The sequence below is a fragment of the Nelumbo lutea genome, chromosome 5 (genome assembly GCF_056320005.1).
Source record: "Nelumbo lutea isolate HS-2025 chromosome 5, American lotus-T2T, whole genome shotgun sequence".
Lineage (NCBI taxonomy): Eukaryota > Viridiplantae > Streptophyta > Magnoliopsida > Proteales > Nelumbonaceae > Nelumbo > Nelumbo lutea.
Window position 1 is genome coordinate 43,372,147 of NC_142688.1, and position 25,248 is coordinate 43,397,394.

Consider the following 25,248-nt stretch of genomic DNA (forward strand, 5'->3'; position numbering starts at 1 on the left):
GTTTCTCAATTAAAAGATTGAGCCCTCACCTTGACCCTATTTTGCTTGTAACAGATTCCTTTAATCAGGGCTGCCTTCTATTTGAAGGTCAGCCTACCGTGGCATAGCATGATACACTTTTGACAGCCGTAACCAATTTGAGCAACATAGGCTGTGTTTGGTTTATCAGAAAAAAAAAAATTAAAAACAGAAGCAAAAAGTTGAAGGTCAGTATATGTTAGCAATTCTTTATCTTTAAAGTGGCTGGATGCGATCTACTTATCTGAAAAGAAGAAAATTAAACTACTTGTTGGAAATATATAGGAAGATTAATAAAACGAACAAATTGATAATATTGGTTTTTCTTTTCTCTTTTTTTTTGTATTTTTATTTTTTTTCCTTGGTAGGAGGTAGTAAGGCTATGTTTTATTTGATAGAAAACAGCTGAGGTAAATCTCTTAATTTTTGTGAAATTCCTTAAAATGTTTCCCTCAGCTCTGTTTTTAATTATTTTCTAACAGACCAAACACAACCTATAAGGGGAAACAGCTTGAGAGGTACCGTCAGTAATGCTATCCCTCAACATCATGGCCCATGCTTACTAGGCAGATGGAAACTTGATCTCCTTCCTAGCTTATATGATTTAGCTCCTGTTTGGGAATGCTTATTTTAGGCTGAAATTACACCAATAAGCACTTCTATGCATTTAGAAATCAGCCTGAATAAGAGCTTTCAAGAAATAAGTCCACATTTTGAACAAGTTCAAAAATTTTGCTTTGGCCCCTATGTAATTTTTTTTTATAACAAAATGGGAGGTTCAAAAAACATCAAGGGGTGCTCTTTTTTGGATTTTGAGAGAGGTGAAAGTTGGTTAATGAAATTTTGATTCACATTGATCAAAAAAACCATATTTTTTTTTCAGATTTATATGGGGACTAGGAAAATTTTATTTTCCTGAGATACCCATATCTAAGTGGGTAAATAACTTTTCCACCTAGAGGAGATGTGACAAAAATACCTCTTTTAATAATGGATTTTTATGGCTAAAATGGTCATTGCCTTATTTACATAGGAAATAAAATAACATGGGTAAATGTGCTTACCCAGGTGAATCTTTCTTGGGAAACACTTACCCAATAAGTATATTTACCTAGATAAATAACTCACTGAAAAACGAACAGGGCCCAACCAGTAAGATCATATTAAACTCCCACACATCAACATAAGAGCATAAGAACCATCTTTTGTGTCCCTCATTTGCCAACCAATCAATCGTGACTACCTGATTTTGCAGAAATTTTGCATTCTCCTATCATCACTTGACATCTATAGATGGTGTGCGAAACCTCCGAGGGATTCAGTGGTGATCCTTGAATCTCCTTCAACGATAACCTTTCTGGTCTTAGTGAAAGAATCAACTTGTGGGCTTCGAGAGCCGCTCTCGTTTCTGCGACAGTAATGGAGGAGCAGCCGATTGCCCCTGCAACGACCTTAGCAATTTCATACATGATGATTCTAGTTACACAACCATAAGCGCATTCGTCCGTATAGCACCCATTTGAAAGAGTGCTTTTTCATCAAACACTCGTAAATATGTTTTTTCCATAACCCTGCCAACCCAGGTGCAGGCGGGATTTAATCCCAAGTTTCCGGTAAGACCAGCAGAAGCAGAAGGCCTTACCAACCAGCTGGTTGGCACCTTGCCTCATAAAAACTCCCAAATAGGGGCTTAATCTGATACGACCAGGAGGAGACCTTATCTAATAAAGACTCCCAAACAGGGGCTTAATCAGATCTCAATTCTCAACTTGAGATGTACTGGTAACTGGATGGAGCCCAGATTTCCTATTCACTTTTCCTACCCACATCCCTCAATTCGTAATAGAGATGTGTGGCTCCAATTCACCACGGATAGAGAGTGTGTAAGAAAAGTGAGTAGGAAATCCCGAGTGAACTGGATGATGTCCTTGGTGGTTGAATTCTTTTGGTTAGGAGTGACCATTTCGCCTAGTTTGGGCCCACATAGGCCAGGATTTGGCTCAACGTTTCTAAGCCCGATAGGTTTGGCCTGGCCCAGAATGTAATGTATTCAGCTCGGAAACCAGAAAGCCTGATCCCCACTCCCCCACCCCAGACCTTTATAGGGTTAGGTCTGATACTAAATTTCAGGTCCAACCGGTCTGCCCGATGTGCAGGTCAATCCGGACCTGAGCTTCCAAGATGCCCATGGTATCAGGTACCCGGCCCAGGATTTGATTCATGGATGTTTTGAAGTTTACCTTGATTGAAAGATAATTTGATCATGTGAGCTTCAATTTGAGACCTTGAGCTAGGCATGGTCAAATCCAACCCAGCTTGCATTGCTTGGCCGTCCAAATCAAAATGTTTTGGGCCAGCATATAAATATTTAATATAACAAGTTTGGTTGTGCCCAGTCCCACTTCAAACCAACCCATATGTGGTCTGGGCCTTATGTTGAAGACCTTAGGCACTCGACTTTGCCCGGATATGTTGATTTACAATTTTATAATTTTTATATAAGGTTTGTTCTGATTTTAAACATAAAATTTATATTTAAATTTGGTCTAATAAGTAATAACATACTCAACCTGACTAACATATGGGGCCAAGCCCAGATGACCGTCCTGGTCAGTAGAAGTGGGTTTGAACTGCTTAAAAATATACTTTTATGGTTATGTTTGGTTTTAATACAAATAAATTTGCACTGATACAAAACTATGGCAGTGCAAATGATTTGAGTGTAGATTCTGACCTATTTTTGTTTCAAATTTTAGCTTATTTTGTTTGTAAAAGTGAAGTAAATTAAGACATGAAGCAGAATAAAGTAAAATCCTAAACAAAATTAAACAAGAATTTACACTCCCATGCATTTGTACTAGTACAAATAAAATTACACTGCAACCGAACACAGCCTAAACAGTTGAACTCCTATCAGAACTCAGCCCAGAGTAAGGTAGGGCACCAGGTAGGGTGTAAATTGCCATCCCGGCACATCGAGAAAGGTAGACCTGTTAGGCTGTTAGCCCACGCATGACATACAGTTTTATCGTCAACAAACGTACTCATCAGAATTGTTGGATCCTGGAGCAGAATGGGATTGTGGATTGTGGTTGTCCTTAACACGTCAACCTAGTTTCGAATCCCAATTGGCATATCCAACCATACAGTGACAGATAATGAAACCCAATCCATTGGCATCCCATCCCATGGACCAAATGGCCAAACCTCTTTTGATTGTGATTGCACTATGGTCCCCTGGGGCTGAGGTAACCCGGAATAAATTCATGGTTGTGTCCCATTAAAATCAAAATTGGAAGATCAAAATTCTACCATCTTCTGTTTCCAGTTTACCACCCCAATTTAAACAGCCTCAGGGTTATAGTAACAAAAGCAACATCTGGCTATTTTGCAACTTCTAGTAAATGGGTTTAGAAGAATTGTAACACTTGACTGGAAGAAGATAGAAAAGAAGAGGAGAATCAATTGCCAACAGCTAACTAGTAAATGGGTTCAGAACACTGAAATTCTCATGCCCATAATATTGCCATATCATTTTGCATAATCTGCAGACAGTTATCAACCAACAGTATCATTTCTTTTGATTTCTCTGTTGCATGCAAATTGCATAACCAGGTTACATTATAAAAACATTGATAATAAATATCCAAGTCTCGTCTCCCAAGCCCCCAGAAGCCTAGCTTCTCTTCTTTCCCAGTATTATTATCGAACATCTCCACCTATCTTGGTTGTTGCCACTGAGAACCAGAGACTACCAGTGTACTTCTCAAGTTTTTCTAAGCTATTAGAGGAACATCTTCAGGAAGGCCTTTGGTTTAGATGTTCAATCTCCATACTTGTACATGTTAAAATTGGAGAGATCTCGCATTCTTTTCTTGTACGTTAAGGAAAAGTGGAGAACAAGATTAACAGCATCACAAATTAGAGCGTTTGAGGTAAACCAGAACGCTGATTCCTGCCAGTACAGCTACACCTGCCACAAGCCCCGACTGAAGAGATAACAAACCAGGTTTCTGAACAGTGGTTGTAGCCAATGCTGATGATGACTCCATTGTGTTCTTTCTTGCATCATGGTTGACATGCAACCTTAGGACCTGAAATGGAATATAAACACCCCATTATAGAAAAACAATGAATATCCAATCCAAGAACCCAAGGTAGAAAACCAACAAATATTCAAATCTCCATGAACTACCGGTTGTAGTTGAAGCCTATGGAAAGCATGCATGGATCCCAGACTTTACAATGATCCATGCTGTACAAAGTACAATTATAGGTTCTGCTACCGGTGTCAGGTGTTAGTACATGTCTAAGAATTGAATATGTTTGATCCCAACATTTTTACCACTAGAAGGGAGTATCTGGAACCCAAATCTTGTCCAAAGTGTCCGAAGTGCAGACATGGGTACTTTGGGGTAAATAGAAGGATACAGCCAAGACTGCTGCTGTACACCCACAATCCACATAGATTCACACTGAATATTTATGACAAAGACACATGGATTGTGCTCTCCTGATAATCTAAATGTTATGTTGCACTTAGCAGAATTAGGCAAAGACAATGATAATAATATGGTGGGTCTTGAAAAAAGAAAGGGGTTCAAAACATATATATACCTAATTAAGGATATGTATGAGGGGGCAAACATCAATATTAGGACATCAGTGGTACAAACTTCAAAATTTCTAGTTACAATAGGAATTGACTAATATGTATGATCTATTTTTTATCAAAAAATATGTATGATCTATTTTTTATCAAAAAAACATGTATGATCTACTTGCACTGATCATACATGAATTGACTAAAGGAAGTTCCATGATGCATGTTGTTTGTGGAGGACATTGTTTTAATTGATGAAATTAATGAAGGATTAAAAGCAAAATTAAGCTTATGGACAAATGCCTTAGAAATAGGTTTAAAAATAAGTAGGACTAAAACAGAGCATATGTCATGTAAATTTGGTACTAATAAGAGTGAAAATCAGGATATACTTCGGATTGGAGACCAAGAGATAACTCAATGCAACCATTTTTTGTACCTTTGTTCAATAATTCATAATAAGGGAGAGATAGAGGATGCCATCTAAAGAATTAGAGTAGGATGTGCAAAACAGGGGTGCATCTGGATTTTTTTGTGATGGGCGAAGACTGCTTAGACTAAAAAGAAAATTCTATGAAACAGTTGTATGGCAACCAGCTATGTCATATGGAGCAAAGTGCTGGGCAGTCAAGAAACAACATGTCCAGAAAATGAGTGGGGGAGAAATGCGAATGCTAAGATGGATGAGCAGAAAAACTAGAGACATCCTTAGGAACCTAAGAGTAGCCCCAATAGGTGATAAAATGAGAGAAAGTAGACTAAGATGGTTTAGTCACATGCATGGAAGACCACCGACAGCACCAACTAGAAGAAGTGATTACAAATTGAAGGGGCTAGAAGGGCTACAAGTAGACCAAAAAGGACATAGGTAGTAGTAAGAAATGACTAAACACTAATAATTTAGTGGTGGATATGGTTTTAAATAGACCAGATTGGCGAAACAGGATTCATGTAGCCGACCCCATATAGTTGGGATAAGGCATGGATGACAAGGATGATCTAAAATATGAAAATTTAACTTACACTCTGAAAAGCTGTAAGAAATTTTCTAGGAGATGATATTGGAGCTCTAAAAGTTCATAGTGATTGATCCAATGTATTAGAGGGCAAATGTGTGAGACAAGGAGATAGTACCTTCATCTCATTTTTTCCAAGGAAACATGTATATACACATGAATGGTCAAACAGGATTCATGTAGCTGACCCCATATATTAATGAAATACTTTACCTTTCTCTCCCAAAAAAAAATGTAGCTGACCCATATAGTTGGGATAAAGGTTTGGATCTATATATAAAGGAAGAACATAGATTTTGGTTTATCCATTATATAAATAAATTATTTAAAATATACAGAAGAGGCCTAAGATGTGCCTTTTGTGTAGTACATATTATAAAGAAATCAAGTGCAGCCAACATTAATTCTATAGAACCATGGAGACTGTGGATTTAAAGTCTAAGGAAATTATGGAGAAAAGAAAAATAGACTCTAAATTCTATTCCTATAAACTTCAGGAAAGAAACCCTTAGCTTTAAATGTAATTAAGTAATTTACAAGTCTATAACAAAATTTTATAGTAAATTTCATATTTAACCCTCCATGTGATAAAACCCTATTTTAATTAATGATTAAAATGCTATCTTTAAACTTTGAGCATCTTCTTTGGGCTTCATGAACTTCACAAGGCGCTAGAAATCAATTGATTGAAAGATGGTCTAAGTTTGGAAAAGAATAGTTTAATTTTCTAACATTTTCCAGCACAAGCAAGATTAATTACCTTCAACCCTATTGATCTGGCATGGCTCACGGCTCCAACGAGATCACTGTCAGTTGAAAGGAGAACCTTGTCGCCTTCATCATCTTCATACTATAAAAGACAAATGAAATGACCAATCTAAAATGTTACAACATGTAGAAGCCAAGGGGAAAAAGAAAAACACTATTACATACACATACACTGAAGACTCACCAAGAGCTCTGGGTGTTCACCACTTTCAGTCCCTATCCTCTGTACAATGACAGAAACAAGCTCATCCAATTTTTCTGTACCTAAAGAAAATCAAGTGGAACTTGTTAACCTGGCTAACAGTAACAAAGCTGGCAGGTTGTTAGTTCTCACATTGATACCACATCAGATCCCACACTCACCAGAATTAAATCTATGAATACGACCTTTTGTATCCTCCAATTTAAAGGCAAAAGTATTCCCAAGACCAAGAGTTGGATAGTATTTTCCAGGATCTCCACCTTCGGATGCCATTAGTGCAGAAAGTTCACTGCTAGCAAGTGAGCAGCAGAATTAGTGATGAAATATTACCACTGAGTTACCATGACACAGCATATGAAAAAACAAGGCAGGAAAAATAATACCTCTGGGTGTCATACTCATCATCTGGTGGCTCAAGGGTAAGTGCAGAATCCCAGAACTTCTGCATCATTGTGCTTGTCATGTCATTGACAGCTCCAGAGCTCCCCTCAACCTTGAAAATCAATCAGAAACTTAGTGTTTTGGAATGGTAGAATACTGATGTGTTTCATTCTATTGCCAATGGGCATATTTATACAGTAAGCTTCTGTAATAAATAGAAAGAAAGAAAAAATATAAAGAAAAGAAAATAGAAAGAAGAAAAAATAGAAAGAGAAAATAGAAAGTACAAAAATAGAAAGAAAGAAGTAGAAAGAAAAAACTTTCTAAATCAATCCTTCCACAATCCTAAGAATATATACAATTCTATTTTCAGATCTTAACCAGTAACCCCACGTTTTCCAACACTCCCCCTCAAGCTGGTGAATAGAGATCCTCCATTCCCAGCTTGGCTATAATTCTTTGAAAGTCTGTACTATTGAGCCCTTTAGTAAGTACATCGGCCAGTTGTCCTTTTGTAGACACATAGGGAGTGCAAATCAACTTGCTGTCCAGTTTCTCTTTTATAAAGTGTCGGTCAATTTCGATGTGCTTCGTCCTGTCATGTTGAACAGGATTGTGAGCAATATTGATGGCTGACTTGTTGTCACAATATAGTTTCATAGGCTCTTCTCGTGGAATCTTCAGGTCTTCTAAAATTATCTTCAACCAGAGTAATTCACACACTCCTTGTTCCATAGCCCTGAATTCTGCCTCTGCACTTGACCGAGCCACTACATTTTGCTTCTTACTCCACCAAGTGACTAAGTTTCCTCCTAAGAAGGTACAGTAACCAGAAGTGGACCGTCTATCTACTGGAGATCCTGCATAATCGGCATTTGTATATGCTTCAAGAGTCAGTCCTCCATTTCTTCTGAATAAAATTCCTTTTCCTGGATTGGCTTTCAAATAGTGCAGAATTCGATGAGCAGCCTGCAGATGAACTTCTTTAGGATTATGCATAAACTGACTTATTACACTTACAGCATATGCAATATCCGGTCGTGTATGTGCAAGATAAATGAGTTTTCCAACTAGTATTTGGAACATCTCCTTATCTACACCTGCATTCTCATTGGCTTCTCCAAGTTTATGATTGGGATCTATAGGCGTGGAAGCTGGTTTACATGCCATATTTCCTGTTGCTCTCAAAAGATCAACAACATACTTTTGTTGAGAGATAAAGATGCCTTGTTTAGAATGTGCAACTTCAATTCTGAGAGAATACTTTAGTCTCCCCAAGTCTTTTATCTCAAATTCTCTGGCAAGGCAGTTTTTCAATGCTTCCTTCTCCTTTTTATCATTCCTAGTAATGATTATATCATCCACATATACTAATAGTGCAGTAACTCCCCCTGAGGTTGTGTGTTTGATAAACAATGTGTGGTCACCTTGACTTTTCTTATAACCTGTACTCAGCATTACCTTCGTAAACCTTCCAAACCATGCTCTCAGAGATTGTTTGAGACCGTATAGTGCTTTCTTCAACCGACAAACTTTGTTCCCTTTAGTGCCTTCTCCAAAACCCGGTGGAATGTCCATGTATATCTCCTCTTCTAGATCACCATGGAGAAACGCATTTTTTACATCAAACTGTTGCAAATCCCAATTATAGTTAGCAGCCAACGACAGTAACACCCTTACTGTATTCATTTTAGCTATTGGGGCAAAAGTCTCATGATAATCTACCCCATAAGTCTGTGTATATCCCTTGGCTACCAGGCGTACTTTGTACCTTTCTAATGACCCATCAGATTTGTACTTAATTGTGAACACCCATTTGCAACCTACCGTCTTCTTGTTTCTTGGTAGATCCACAACTTCCCATGTGTTGTTTTTTTCTAATGCCTCCATTTCCACTCTCATGGCTTTTCTCCACTCCTTATTAGAAAGTGCCTCTGCTAGAGTATTAGGAATTGGAATGGTGTTAAGGCTGGCTAGAAAACTTTTATGGGATTTAGAGAATCTTTGGAATGATACATATTTGGCTAAAGGGTACAATGGGTGTTTGGTACATTCTCTGGTTCCTTTTCTCAGTGCAATAGGTAGGTCATACTCATACTCAGATTGTGAAGGTGCAGGTTCAAGATCTAAGCATCCCTCAGCTCTAGGATTAGGAGTTGAATCTTGGACTTGCACAGGTTGAGGATCTGGATTTTTTCTCCTAGAGTAAACCTGCATATATCTCACATTATCATGCACATCATTCATGGGGTTAAAGAGTGTTCGAATTTGGTTCAATGGTCGTTTGACTCTTGTTGAGACTCGGGAATGTGGGGCTCAGAGGAATGTGATTCTTAATGATGTAAGGAGGGTAATACATCCAGGGAGAGTAGATCCGAGGCCTTATCTTCCATTAATGAGGGCTCCCCCTGAAGATAAGGTTGAGTGAAGAAAGATTTTCCTTCCTCAAATGTGACGTCGATGGAGGTGTAGAATTTTCGGGTGGTTGGATGATAACATTTATAACCTTTCAGAGTTGGGGAATATCCCAAGAAGACACATCTGATTGCTCGTGGGTCTAATTTTCCCTTATTATGGACATGAACAAAGGTAGTGCAGCCAAAAATTCTTGGTGTGAGATTATTTGAGGCTCGAATATCAGGGTAAAATTGAGAAAGGACTTGTATTGGGCTTCGGTTGTCAAGAACTTTAGATGGTAGTCTATTTATGGTGTAGGCAGCAGTAAGGACAACTTCCCCCCAATAATGTTTTGGCACCTGATTTTGAAAGAGAAAGGCTCGGGTGGTTTGCAAAAGATGGCCATTTTTCCTCTCAGCTACCCCATTCTGTTGGGGAGTGTTAACACAGAAGGATTCATGCACAATGCCTTCTTTCTAAAAAAATGGGGACAAATTCTGATTAAAATAATATGTAGTATTATCAGATCGAAACCTTTTACTCTCACACCAAACTGAGTTTGGACCATGTTATGAAAGTTGGGAAGAATCGTATCCACATCAGATTTAGACTTAAGAAGAAAAATCCATGTGACCTTAGTGCAATCATCAATAAAGGTGACGAACCATCTGGAACCAGTAATGTTGGGAATTTGAGAAGAGCCCCATATATCCGAATGAATCAAATAAAAAGGAGTTGAAGATATTTTATTGCTGACTGGGAAAGAAACCCTTTTGTGCTTAGCAAGTTCACAAACATCACAATGAAAGGTTTCAATAACAATTCCTTTAAACAAGGAAGGAAGCATTGTTTTTAAAATAGGAAATGAAGGATGACCAAAATGGAAATGATGACGCCAAATTAAATCTTTATTGGAGGTAGATAAGAATGACTCGTGTGTGACATGCATAACAGTGTGAGATGATTTGTTGGTTGCTTCAAGGTAGTAGAGTCCATCTCTTTCCTTAGCAAGTCCAATCTTCTTCCCCAAAACATGGTCCTGAAATACACAGTAAGAAGGGAAGAACACAACATTGCAGTTCACATCCTGGGTGAGTTTATGTATAGAGATAAGGCTAGTGGATAACTTAGGAACATGAAGCACATTTTTAAGTAATAGGGATGGAGTAATTTGAATATTTCCAATCCCTGCCACTGTGGTGAAAGAACCATCAGCAACAGAAATTTTTCTATTACTAGGACAGGGTGTATAGGTGAGAAAATGCAGTGAAGAGGGTGTCATGTGGTCAGTAGCTCCAGAATCAAGAATCCATGGAAAAACACTAGTCGAGGCATGTAATCCTAGAGATAAAGACTCACCTGAGAGAGCAAGAAAGGTAGAACCACTTCCTGGTTTCAAGGATTTCAGGAAGCACCTTAGCCTTTCAATTTCTTCATCATTAAATGGTCCCTGACTTATGTGTTCTTGCTGCCAGGTTGTGGAGACATTATGGGCCCGTTGAACTCCTTTTGAAACTCCTCGATTTCCCCATTCCTTGCTGGATGTGGGAGGTTTCCCATGAAGTTTCCAGCACCGATCTTTCATGTGTCTAGGCTTCTTGCAATAGGTGCACCAGAGGTTATCGTTAGAGTCACGGGCGGTTGTGTCACAAGCCAAGTTGTGATTGTTCTCACCCTTTGAACCACTGTAACTTCCTCCCCTTGCCACCATGGATGAGCCTTCGGGATCTTTATGCTCAAGCATGATTCCACAGCGACTTTCCTCAGCTCTGACAAGGGCTATGACTTCATTCAATGGAGGCACTTCTTCTTTGCCAAGAATTTGTATTCGGACCTGATCAAATTCAGCATTCAGTCCGACCAAAAAATCATACACCCTATCTCTTTCAATAAAATTCTTCAAGATCACAGCATCATCTGCGCACTTTGTCTCAAGAACCCGATAATGATCAAGCTCATGCCATAAATTTTGCAGCAGATTTGCATACTCTGTAACACTCCTGCTCCCTTGTTTGGCCGCCACAGTCTTCACTTTGACCTCATAGACATGAGCAGCATCATGGGCTTTGGAATAGGTTTGTCGGACAGCATCCCAAATAGCCTTTGCAGAGGGAAGAAACATACAAGTATCACTGATCTCGGGTGTTATTGAACACCACAACCATGACATAATCATGGAGTCCTCTTCGTCCCAAGCATCAAAATTTGGCTCACCCAACCTTGGTCCTGTTCCAAGGAGGTGACTGATTTTTCCTTTTCCCTTCAAATAGGTACGCACTAGTTGTGACCACTTCAAGTAATTCTGGCCATTCAGTCTATATGTTGCCTGAATATTCTGCAAATCACCAGTATGAGGATGAGAATTTGTTGCTCATTCATCGGTTTGGACGGGAGCACTTGTTGCAGTCATGTCGGACATTGTTAATGGAGGAAAAATAAGGCTAGCAGGAAAGGAGAATAAAGGAACACTTCTGGTTACAGATCAACACTAAAGTCCAGAAGAGAAAAACATCAAAAACTGGCAATGAAGGCCGAAAAAATCTCAAGGTTGACAAACCTAGAGCTCTGATACCTTGTTTTGGAATGGTAGAATACTGATGTGTTTCATTCTATTGCCAATGGGCATATTTATATAGTAAGTTGTTGTAATAAATAGAAAGAAAGAAAAAATAGAAAGAAAAGAAAATAGAAAGAAGAAAAAATAGAAAGAAGAGAAAATAGAAAGTACAAAAATAGAAAGAAAGAAATAGAAAGAAAAAACTTTCTAAATCAATCATTCCACAATCCTATGAATATATACAATTCTATTTTCAGATCTTAACCAGTAACCCCACGTTTTCCAACACTTAGTAACTGATTTTTCAGAAGTATGAGATCCATACCATTTTTTTCTTTTGATAAATAACTGGATGACTTTCATTAACAGAAAATATCAAACTGCTCACCAAAGAGAAAACAGGCCAAGAGTACAAGGTATTTCTCCAAAAATGGATCTTAAAACAAAACAGAAGAAATCAGCTTTTAGCCTTTTACAGATTATAGCCCAGCCCTAGGGCAACCCCATTCTAGGAACCCATTTGAATGAGATATTCTTTTCCAATCCCAGCTCTAGCAAACGAACCTGCCAACATATTAACACTCCTAGGGACCCGTTTGAATGAGATTTTCAAGTAGGTAATGAGCCTATCTCACCAATGGTCTAATCTCCCATGAGGTTTGATCCATACCATTCCCCCAGTGTGAAATGGAATTTAGCATCTTTCTCTCTTTTGTTATTCTCTTTTTGTGCACTCAAATTATATGAAGAACAAATTTATTGTATTGAACCAACAAAGTACATCGGAACCCATGCATAACAATAAATTGTACTCTGAAGAACAAGAGATATCAGTTAGACATGTGTTTTCTAGATACAAAAAGTGTTTCAGAAATACCATGCCAAAATACATGGCACTAATCCGGAATTTTCCCTAAAAGTTTCTCATCTTAAACAAAAAAAAAATGCAAAAATATTTGAATATGCATAGGATTCACTTAACTGTAGGCCCTAACGGGTTGCTTTTTTAAGGGAAAGGATGCTACAAGAGGCAGTATAACATTCTGTTAGAATTCGGGTCTGCCTTAGAATTCTGCCTGTCTGAGATTAGTTATGTAGAGGAAGAAAGGTGAAAGAGAGAGAGAAAGAGAGAAGAGAGAATTCTGGTTCGAACTGAAAGAGTCAACATGACTTCTTCCAGTCAGCCAGGAAGTATTTATATTATTAAAACATAACTGAAAAGACCTGTGTGCCCTTACTTAAGTTAAGAGCACTTGTTCCAACACAACATTACAGATCAGCAACATTAATCTAGGTATAAAGACAGAAATACCCCTACACTAACAAATTCCATGAATAAATATCCATAATTCCTAATGCTAATTGTTCAATCCAAATTTATTTAAGGCTCGGTTTGAAAAGAGTACAAATACAAATATATAGAACCCAAAACCTTATATTTTGTATATATTTATACTGTATGTATTTGCATTTATACTCTTTCTAAATACGTATAGTCCAAAACCTTGGATACATACAATACGCGAAACCTTGGAAATATTGTATCCAAGGTTTTGGACTGTATATATTTGTATTTTACTCTTCTCAAATTGAGTCAGTGACTTAAAATCAATATGCAACTTGATTCTTTACACCCCCCACCCCCCCCAAAAAAGAAAAAATCTGCAACTTGATTTGTCCATCTATAAACATCATGCTCCATCTCAACTTTGGAAATCACCCAAAAAAACTTGAAGAAAACCCTACAAGGAATCAATGATTTTCTGTAAGCTCAACCATTTTGATTCCAATTTCTGGAATCAAATTCGGATCCAGTACCAACACAAAGTCTCAACACAGTCCTGACGTACAGAATCTTTACAGATGCAATGACTGTTTGGACTGTGTGTTGGAATAATATCGAGACTCTCTAGAATCATCATCTATATAACCACAACACATGTAATAATTTGTAGGAGTGGTAGATCATGTTATGGGGTATAGGAGAAAGAAGAATGAGAAAAAAAAAAGTAGAAAGAAGGTGCCATTAGGATCTGTCTGATATAACAGCTAAAGCCAGTGTTTGGCAAGTTTTTACAGTGTAGTCAATGAGAAGATACACTAAGCCTTTTAGTGTCTTGTATGTAAAGACCAAGACAGTTTGGTAAGCCATATGCTCTACCAAGCTGTTAAAAACAGCTGGTAAGATTATTTTTAGCATGGAAAGACCAAAAGCTTCATTTGATGCTTTCTGATTTTTGGTATTTCAAAAAACTATATGCTACTCTTCTGAAGAGCCTGCCATCCATGAACAAACCACCATCAGTCTCTTCACACTCAAAGCATATTTGAAATCAGAAAAACATCTCTTTCACTCTCTATGCTTTAACAATTGTGCTATTCAAAATAATTATTTCTTTATCAGACTGTTCAGAACAATTATGTAAATTTTCAATAAACCAAGAACTGTAGCATATGAATAAAACTTTAACGGTAAAACCTGAACATGATTATCAAAACAAAAAAAAATCTGAACATAGAAATCTCTGACATTCCATGCATGAACTTGCTTCTAGTAGTGAAATGTTTAGTATTTGCGAAAGTTTAAAAGAAAAAAAAAATCCAAATTTCATTTGTATGGACACCAAAATTTGTCCATGAATAGAATGGCCTCTAGTTCACCTACTGGAGTTGAGAAAAAACCTCCCTAAATCAAGTCAAACCAAATTTTCCAACAATTTGTGTTCACATTTTCATAGCCACTGTTCTCTGTACTTTTTTTGTTTCAACAAAATGTTCTTTTCCATAAAAAAAAAGTCTCGATTTGAAAACAGTGTCATTTATCTGGACCTCCCACTTATATCTCATTAGAGAACCTGTGTATTTGCATTAATTGAAGTCTCTAAAGATGAACACAAGGTGTCATGAAAGAAAGAGGGATACAGAAAACTTTAGAAAAAATTTACAAACCTTTGAAACATGCATTCGACCAGATTATTCTCACCCCTGTTCAAGGAATTCCATCTTTGAAAAGACATCTAGGAAAGGATACTAGATACTATTACAGATCTTGATCTCACAAAGTCCATAGCTATGAAACATACTACATCAGAAGAAATGACTCTTTACCATGGAAATTGCTGCATGAGTTATCTGCAGGACGTCCAGGCAAGCAGCAATACATCCATCTGCATAGAAACTGAAATCAAAATTTGATTATATGTAATTCCTTACTAATCCAGGAAATTCTAGCCTACCTTTATCGAGAACAGGAAGATGTAGAAACTTCCCATCATGCATCATATGCAATGCATCAAGGATTGTTGTCTCTAGTGTTGCACATTCGGGGGCCACTGTCATAACCTTCGAACGAAACAATAAATAAGATCAAGATATCCTAGTTGAGGAAACCTTCATTTTTGAAAAACAACTATGGTCTTGAATTGTAAACATGCAATATTGTTTGTAGGGGTGAAGGTACTTAAGCAAACAGAAATATATCTAACAGATAACCTAAACAGTGAGATTGCATAAATAAAATACAGGTATAACATGTAAGCATTAGCATCCAATCACAGTCAAGAGGAGCATGATAAATTCACAAGTAAAAAACATTAAACAACACAATTTAGATATTTTCGTTAATGACGAATACTGCTAATAAAATGGTAATTACTCAATGCTGCCCTTGTTATTTGGGGTTTTTGGGAGAAGTGGATTGGATGTGGTCCTAATTTTCAGAATTTGAGCATTAAGTGACTGCTTTCAGACACAAGCCCTTTTACTCATGCTTGTCAGCACAAGGTTTTTACCATGACACCAAGCAATGGCTTCTAATGGCAGATAGTGCTACAGTGAAATGTAATTATGTAATTTATTAATAAAATAATCCAGAAACCAGTACATCCCCCATATGATATATAGAAAGTTAAGCATTCAATTCATTGATGAAGTGGTTAAGAAAGCTGGTTCTGTAAATGAACCATGTAAGTGATTTAGTATAAAACAAAATGAAGCTAAACCTTCAACTTGAACCATTTCATAAGCACTGTTTATTCTTAATATAGACTATAGAAAATGTTTACAAACAATCCTCTTCTTTTCAATAGAAGTGTTTACAAATAATCATTAACAGTATATGATCTGCAAACTCTACCTTACCTTCTTGAAAACTACTTATAAAAATCCCCAAAAGATCTGAAATTCAACTCAAGGGAAAATATTTCACTTGATAGTCACATTCCTTCTTCTGGCAGACTTCAGTCGACTGCCCTGCCAAGTCCTGATTGGTTCAGTGGAGGAGCTAAGTCGCAAACGGGACAAATTTAGTATTGTTTCTTAAAATTACCCAGACTGAAATGAAATAGACTTCCAAATATTCATTTTAATGAGGCAAGAAGCCCAATTTCTAACGCTGCAACTTTTTTCCAATAGGAAGTTTATAAGTTGTCCCCAACCAGGTATGGTTTGCAAGGATTTATTAAGTAGATTAAAAAGTTCATATGTTGTAAACATGCATGCAGTTCGTGGGTAATAAACATACCAAATGTGTGTTTATGCCCTTGCCTTACTGTGTCCATTAATTCATAGAAAAAAATAGAATCATTTAGTCCAACATAATAATTGTTTTTTGATATACAACAAAAATTCCATAATGCGAGTCATATGAGGGAACTGTAGCCCCAAAAATAGAATAAGAGATACTACCAAACAGGATACAAATACAACACTAAATTTAAAAAGCCAAAACGTGATGACACCAACAGCACCCAATATCCAATGAACCAGAATAACATTCCTATCCTTTGGTCGCATAATAGAAAAAACTAAATTATTAATCTCAGATTCCTTGGTTGCATAGGGGCTATTGCTTGGTTTAATGGTAAAACTTGGGATGACAGGCATAAGAATGCAGGTTCAAGTACAAGTGCAACCACTTTGTGCAAAAAACAGGCCAAATGTTATGTCTGCATCCAGTTCACCCCTCCCAAGATCCCAGATTGTTGAGACCAACATTGGGTAGTGGCCTAAGAAAGAAAAACAGCTTACAAGTGTCAAAATATGGGCAGCATAATACAAACATTGAATAAGCACTCTTCACACCATTAAACTACAGTAAAGAACATTGATGTGGGCACCACAGCTGTGGTCCCACTCTGTCCGTAGGGTAGAATGTATCTAGTCACAGCTGTGGTCAATTTGTTATTCTGTTATTCCTAATTGCTTTTTATTTTTCAGTTTTATATTGTTTGTTATGTGTTAGCAGTTATGATGTAAACACCAAGGGCAGATATGTCCTTTCATGTAACTAGCATAACATATATATATATATATATATATTAAATTAAAGTGGCGGCGGCAGAATATTGACATTCTGTTCTCCTCAAAATCTGTGTTCTACTGCTCTCTCACCACTCTTTCTTCTACTTCTTCACTTTCTCTTCTCATCGAATCTGAAACTTCTTAGTGATCAAGACTGATAGCAGTCTTGAACACCTACATAGTATCAGAGCCAAGTTAGGGTTTCTCATGTGAGCCTAATACCAGCCGACCACATGAGAATCTCCTAGCACTGGAAGCTAAAAAGGAGAAGTTCGCAGACTGATTCTTGGAGATAGCCAGAGGTGCTAGCAGCTATTGGAAACTTGCTAGGGTTGCAGAGTGGTGGTGGTCAGGAAGGATCAGAGAAGACTAGGGTTCGGGTAACCCTAGAAGGCAGCGAACAAATTTTCCTTGTAAGTTGTTTATTTTCTAAGAGAAGTTCTATCAGAGAAGATAGGTTGGACCTATCTGGAGGGGAAGGCTGAACCATTCTAGGTTTTTCTCTCTTCGATTCACTAGGGTTTTACAACAAACCCTGGACCGAACTATCTCAACTGTGTTTCTCTCTACTCTAGGGTTTGAAAGTGATCTTGCGGCAAGCCCTAGTGTTTGACTGAACCCTGTGATCTACCTAGAGCTACCCTTAAGTTTATTGGTAGGTCTAACCAGATTCTAGGGTTTCTTATTAACCCTACTGCAAGCCTATCTATACAGTTCTGTTTGGGTTGTGCAACTGAATTGCTTACTTAAGGACTGATTAAACCCTACTGCAAGCATATCACTTTTTTTTTTAAAGTTGTTCTCAGAGTCCTAGGGGGTTATAGCTCTACGGACAGCTACTGCTGTGTTGGCTAGTTGGTTTCAGATTAGAACTATCTCAGTTTTGTGCACATACACTGAGAATACAGATCAGGCATATACTGTTTTGATTGAGATTGGTAGTTCAAGTGCTGTTATGAGACTTGACAGAAATGGAGTTTAAAAATCAGGCAGAAGGAAGCCTTGGGAACATCAGTTATGGTAGTGTTTCTGAGATGGGTGGTCAGATTACGACCGTAAAGTTTGATGGATCAAACTATTTGGAATGGGCCCAATCAGCCATGATGGCTATTGGTGGAAGAGGTAAATTAGGGTACCTCTTGGGAGACATGAAAGAACCTCCCAAGGGAAAACCGACATATACCAAGTGGATGCAAGAAAACTACTTGGTTATGACATGGTTGTGTAATTCTATGCAACCTCATATTAGCCGGAATTATTTGTGAGCAAAAACAGCTAAGGAGATATGGGATGTTATGAAAGAAACCTATTCCCAACCCCTTAATGTTGCCAAAGCATATGAATTGAAATGTGAAGTGAAAAATCTTAAACAAAGAGAGAGACCGGTTTCAGTATATTTCTCTACCTTGCAGTCCCTGTGGCATGAGATTGATCACTTAGAGACTCTTGAGTGGGAAAGTCCCAAAGATGCACAGATATATAGAAAGCAGGTTGAGACAAACCGAGGATTAAATTCAGATTATGATATTGTCCGGCAACAGATTTTGAATAGAGACAGTGTGACTCTCTCTCAGGCATACTCATTTGTACACAGTGAAGAGACCAGAAGGAAGGTTATGATGCAACCTCAACCACCCACACCAGCCTTTGTAGCGGTTACACCCAAATCAGGGGGTGATTCAGAGAAGGACAGGAGGAAGGAAGACAAGAAGGATGTGGTAATGTGAACATTGTAAAAAGCCCAAACATACAAAAGAGACATGTTGGAAACTGCATCTTTACTTGGTTCCCGCGAAGTTGAGAAACAAGAAGGGCACTGCTCATGTAGCCGTGAACACTGATTCAGCATCCTCATCTAGCACAAAAGGAACATCTTTGGAGACCTTAGTTGCAGTTCGGGCTGCCCTAATACAACTAGAAAAGGAAGTTGGAAATTCAGCTCAGCCACCGCAGCCTCCATCAGCCCCTGCCACATCTGCCTTCGCCCATTCAGGTACTCGAGCTTCAGCCTATCATGCCTCAGCTCCAGGTACTACTAAACCTTGTTGGGTAATAGACTCAGGTGCATCTGATCACATGACTAGCTTGCCTTCATTGTTTACTACTTACCATTTGTCTTCTAGTAGGGATAAGGTATCTATTGTTGATGGCTCCCTGGTTCCTATTTCTAGGAAGGGTGACATCAAGCTTTCAGATACTATCTCCCTATCATCTGTCTTGCATGTTCCTAAGCTTGATACTAACCTTCTTTCAATCAGTAGTATTACCAAGCATATGAACTGCTCAGTAACCTTCTTCCCTGACCGATGTGTTTTTCAGGACTTGGAGACACAGATGGTGATTGGGACTGGTCGTGAGGCGAATGGGATCTATCTGCTCAGGGAGCGGTTCTATCAGGGAGAGTCAGTTGAGAAGATGTCTTTTTTTCTCAGAGTGCGAGTCCGGTTATGCTTTGGCATAACCGATTAGGTCATTTGTCTTTTCAATCTTTACAGAGTCTGTTTCCTGCTTTATTTGAGTGTATTGAGTTGTCTCAGTTACAGTGTGAGAGTTGTGAGTTTGCTAAGCATTGTAGAAAGCCTTATTTATTGAGTAATAAAATGAGTGATAATTCTTTTGATATTGTGCATATTGATGTTTGGGGGCCTTATCATATCCCTTTCATGGGTGGGTACAGATATTTTTTGTTATTTGTTGATGACCATACCCATTTTTCTTGGGTTTATCTCATGCGCTCACGAGATGAGGTACCTTCCCTGACCCAAAATTTTCACCAAATGATCCTAACCCAATTTGATGCCAAGATCAAAGTTCTCAAATCTGATAACGCAAAGGAATACTTTGCTAAATCATTGACATCTTATCTTCTTCATCATGGGGTTATCCACCAGAGCTCTGACCCTCATACACCTTAGCAGAATGGAATTGCCAAAAGAAAGAATAGAAACATTTTGGAAGTGGCTAGAAGCCTCATGTTTACTTCCAATGTTCCTATTCGCTTCTAGGGTGATGCTATCCTCACGGCGAAATACCCTAATAATCAAGTTCCTTCCAGGGTCCTTCATATGCGATCTCCTTTTTCCCTCCTACACCCACGTGAGGACTTGTTTTCTATTCCTCTTAAGACATTCGGTTGTACTTGCTTTGTTCAGCTTCTCGGACTCCATCACTCCAAGTTCGAACCCAAAGCCTCTAAATGCATCTTCCTTGGTTATGCACAAACTCAAAAGGGTTATCGCTACTATGATCCTATCTCCGGGAGGAAGTTTGTCTCCATGGATGTCACTTTCTTTGAGGGGACACCCTATTATCCTTGGGTTTCCCCTCAGGGGGAGAGCAGTGAGAGTGGGGCGGTTCCTTTACCTATTCCATTGGGTGATGAAAGCTGCAATGGTGAGGGTAGTCAGAGGGATCAGGAGTTGAGGGAGAGTTGCAATGGTGAAGGTGGTCAGAGAGATCAGGAGTTGCGGGTTTATCACAGGCAGTGCAGGTAGGTTGATCATGATCATCAGCAGTCCAGGCCAGCTCCAATCTCATCTGCAGCTCCAGGTCCAAATACTATAGTCCCAGAGCCCACAGAGACTTCCCCTACAAATGATCTTGACCTTCCAATTGCAGTCCGTAAAGGGAAACGACATTGTACCACATCCACAGCCCACTGTATTTCCCATTTTTTATCCTATGATTGCCTATCTCCTACCTACAGGTCCTACCTTAGTTCCATTTCCAATGTCCCTATTCCAAGAACAGTGCAAGAAGCCCTATCCGTCCCTGAATGGAAAGATGCAATGCAAGTTGAGATGGATGCCCTGTTGAAAAACAACACCTGAGAGGTAGTTGATTTGCCCAAAGGAAAGAAACCAGTTGGATGCAGATGGGTATTTACGGTGAAGCATAATGCAGATGGATCTATTGAGAGGTATAAAGTTCGGTTAGTTGCAAGAGGGTTTACACAGACTTATGGCATAGATTACTTGGAGACCTTTGCACCGGTAGCCAAGATGACTACTACTCGAGTCCTATTGTCCCTTGCAGCAAGTCACACTTGGCCTTTATACCAAATGGACGTGAAAAATACCTTTCTGAATGGAGATCTGCAGGAAGAAGTTTACATGCGTTTGCCTCCTGGATTCTATGATGCAGAAATAGGTAAGAAGGTCTGCCGGCTCAACAAGGCTTTGTATGGTTTGAAACAGTCACCTAGGGCTTGGTTCGACAGATTCAAACTAGCTCTTGTGAAGTTTGGTTATGTACAGGCCCAGTCAGATCATACCTTATTCATCAAGAGGGTGGAGTCCTCTTTGTCACTACTAGCAGTATATGTTGATGATATTGTGGTCACAGGGAATGATAGCCATGAGATTGAGTCTCTTAAACAGCTTCTTCATCAAGAATTTGAGGTGAAGGACATTGGTGTACTCCGGTATTTTTTGGGTATTGAGGTTGCTAGATCCAAACAGGGGATCTTTATTTCTCAGAGGAAATACATCCTAGACCTGTTGGCAGAAACTGGAAAATTAGGTGTCAAGCCTGTAGATACACCAATTGAACAGAACCACGGGATTAGTGCCGAGAGTGGGGAGATTCTTGAAGACAAAGTTATGTTCCAACAATTGGTAGGAAAGCTCCTATATCTCTGCCTCACTCAACCAGATATTACTTATGTTGTTAGTGTTGTCAGTCAGTACATGCATTCTCCTAGAACCACACATCTTGCAGCAGAAAGAATCTTAGCCTACTTGAAGAAATGCCCAGGTAGGGGTATACTATTCAAGAACAACAATCACATGAAGGTGGAGGTCTATACGGATGCTGGTTGGGCTGGGAGTGTTGATGACAGAAGGTCTACCTCAGGATATTGTGCCCTTGTGGGAGGAAATCTTGTTTCCTGGAGAAGTAAGAAACAAGGTGTTGTCTCCCGGTCAAGTGCTGAAGCAGAATACAGGTCCATGGCCAACGGAGTGACTGAAATCCTATGGCTAAGATCTCTACTTGAGGACTTGGGTATTGAGTATGAGAAGCCCCTGAAGTTGTACTGTAATAATCAAGCCGCATTAATATAGCACATAATCCAGTACAGCATGACAGAACCAAACACATTGAAGTTGACCGCCACCTTGTACGAGAGAGGGTCTCATCTCAAGAAGTATGCCTCCCTTACATCACATCCAGTATGCAACTAGCAGACATCCTCACTAAAGTCGTATCAAGAAAGAAGCTAGAAGCGGATCTATCCAAGTTGGGAATGATGAATATATACTCCCAACTTGAGGGGGAGTGTAGAGAACATTGATGTGGGCCCCACAGCTGTGGTCCCACTTTGTCTGTAGGGTAGAATGTATCTAGTCACAGCTGTGGTCAATTTGTTATTCTGTTATTCCTAGTTGCTTTTTATTTTTCAGTTTTATATTGTTTGTTATCTGTTAGCAGTTATGATGTAAACACCAAGGGCAGATATGTCCTTTCATGTAACTAGCAAAACATATATATATTAAATTAAAGTGGCGGCGGCAGAATATTGACATTCTGTTCTTCTCCTCAAAATCTGTGTTCTACTGCTCTCTCACCACTCTTTCTTCTACTTCTTCTTCACTTTCTCTTCTCATCGAATCTGAAACTTCTTAGTGATCAAGACTGATAGCAGTCTTGAACACCTACAACTACATTTACCCAAATATGAAAAGGATACCTGATGGATAAGTTATCAGAAATGGATATTACACTATAAATGGAAGTGGTATACATGAACTTGGGACCCTTTTAATAATACTAAGAAAAAATAGGTATTAAAGACAGAAAGAATCCATAATGAGATAGTTATGATTAATTATAAGATGTCCTAAGATAGAGGGGAAGAGGAGATGACTTCAAAATTAATATGTTCCAGTAACACGGGACTCACAAAGATGAATGTCATTTCTAGATAAGTAAAAACTTTGTGGTAGGAATTTAGATAGAGACCTTTTCCACCAGCGTCAACTCAGGTGACAGATTTTGAGCCACAACTCGCATGAGAACGTCTTTGGAACTGCAGTGATGTTAAAACAACATCCATATCAGTAACCAATACAAGGTAGGCTACTAAGTATAATGCATTGGCACACACATGAAGTAAGCAATATCATAAAATTAAAAATATGAAATGGGAAATGCTAATACGTCAGTATCCCATTAGGATTGCTTCCTGTTGCAATAATCACTGAATTAACTCGTAAATCTCGCATCTTTTTTGCAGCAACATAAACAGGATCTGATGGAGATACTATTGCAACCCTGCAAATGGGATCAATTAAAGAAATTTGTAACAAAAAATCAATTCCAAACACAAAGACACAAATGGGAAACCATAAAATAGGCAGGCCAAAGGAAAAAATTACTTTGTATTTTCAGTGATAATGGTTGCCAATGAAGGCTTGAACATCCGCTCCCTGAGGGTTTCTAAGAAAGCATATGGAGCTGCAAAATATATAAACAAGTAATTGAAATCTATTGGTTTTCCACTGTAAATGTCAAAATAGTGAAATATAATATTGACCTAAAGCATAAATTATAGTATTCTAGAAACAAAATGGAAAAGAGAATTGAAGTTGAAAATATTCATATATTAGAACTTTCAGTCTCTACCACACACATTCATATATCAATGGACACTCATTCCCATTAGGCCATGAAGTTGAAAACATTGATCGAATTCATAGGAATTAAAGCCATCAAGATATGATTATATTAGAACTTTTATCTTTACATGCATATTTAATTAAAAATTAAAAATAAAAATGAAAGACCACCTTAGAGCTCTCTTCACACTGTTGACAAAGCAAAGTATCAAGAATGTTTATGTTCAAAGCCTTCAAGACATGACTGTGATTTCAAATATAGTTATTCTCAAGCAAGATAATGATTATATTAGAATTTTTATGTTCACATGCCTATTTTATTAAAAATTAAAAATAATAATAATAAAAGACCATCTTAGAGCTCTCTTCACACTGTTGACAAAGCAAAAGATCAAGAAACACGTTCACACAAACAACAGCAAACAGGAGTTTCAGGAAAGTGATCCATTAATAAGTAGATTACTAACCAGAAAAAGCACTTCCATACTGACGTTCCACCCCTTCCACAGCAGCAGCAATGGCACTGCCTTGTTCTGCAGCCTTCTCCATTCTAGATATAGCATCATATAGACACTTTGTAATATCCAACATTGCAATAACTTCGCCATTTTCTACAACAGGGAGGTGCCTGAATTTACCTGGAAATAAAAAGGAAATAAATACAATGAAAAACAAGATCAATTTCTACTGCATAAACATATATTCTAAGCCGAAAAAATGAATACCAAAAATTAAAAATAGTCTATATCATTAACACACAATAACCGCATTGACTTCTATGAAATAAGAAAAACATGTGACGGAAAAACTTTCTTCCAGAAGGAAGCCAATACTCAAAGAAAACTTGAAATTCAACAAAAACTAAGGCCTCTGCATAGGGTTGAAACTTGGGCGAGCCTAACCCTTCCCAACACAATGTTCTTGTACTTTGGGCTTGTATTTTCAGGATATGGAGCACACTTGGCCTGAAAAGTGAGCTTGACCTCAATTTGAGTTAGGATAAAGTTGAGGACTCAGATAGCTGGAGACTAACCAACTTCCTATAATATATTTATTCCGTGTATATACCATCATTTTTTGATTGGCATATGTATATATAAATCTATAATTTACAAGATATATGCTCTATAGAGTATATTAAAAATATGTATATGATCAAACTGGGTCCACCTGATCCCAGCCACAGTTGGATTGATTTTAACTTAGGTTTGCACTACCAATTCAGTATTTGACTGTTGGTTGGGCCAGGCCCAGGCCTGAAGTCCATGTCTTAGGGTTGGGCCTAGCCGCCTAGGTTGGCCTTAAACCCAACCCCTACCTGCCTGAGTTGCAAACCTACCACTGACTAAAAGGAAAGCTAATAACCACATCATCTCAATCTGCAAATA

At 38.3% G+C, this 25,248-nt stretch overlaps 1 protein-coding gene across 2 annotated transcripts in view; it reads right to left on the minus strand.

Moving 5' to 3' along the window:
• Positions 1-3,505: 3,505 nt before the first annotated feature.
• Positions 3,506-25,248, minus strand: part of LOC148852027 (CBS domain-containing protein CBSCBSPB3-like) — a 37,735-nt gene continuing 15,992 nt past the window's right edge. The window contains exons 4-14 of one of the 2 annotated variants that reach the window (XM_088943784.1): positions 24,328-24,498; positions 23,621-23,699; positions 23,403-23,516; positions 23,205-23,271; positions 15,179-15,284; positions 15,051-15,109; positions 6,991-7,100; positions 6,769-6,896; positions 6,590-6,669; positions 6,398-6,487; positions 3,506-4,112 (exon numbers count right to left, since the gene is read on the minus strand). In XM_088943784.1, coding sequence (XP_088799910.1) covers positions 3,933-4,112; positions 6,398-6,487; positions 6,590-6,669; positions 6,769-6,896; positions 6,991-7,100; positions 15,051-15,109; positions 15,179-15,284; positions 23,205-23,271; positions 23,403-23,516; positions 23,621-23,699; positions 24,328-24,498 — 1,184 coding nt within the window. In that variant the 3' untranslated portion in view covers positions 3,506-3,932. The remainder of the gene's footprint in view (positions 4,113-6,397; positions 6,488-6,589; positions 6,670-6,768; positions 6,897-6,990; positions 7,101-15,050; positions 15,110-15,178; positions 15,285-23,204; positions 23,272-23,402; positions 23,517-23,620; positions 23,700-24,327; positions 24,499-25,248) is intronic. The other variant, XM_088943785.1, reaches the window with a different exon arrangement.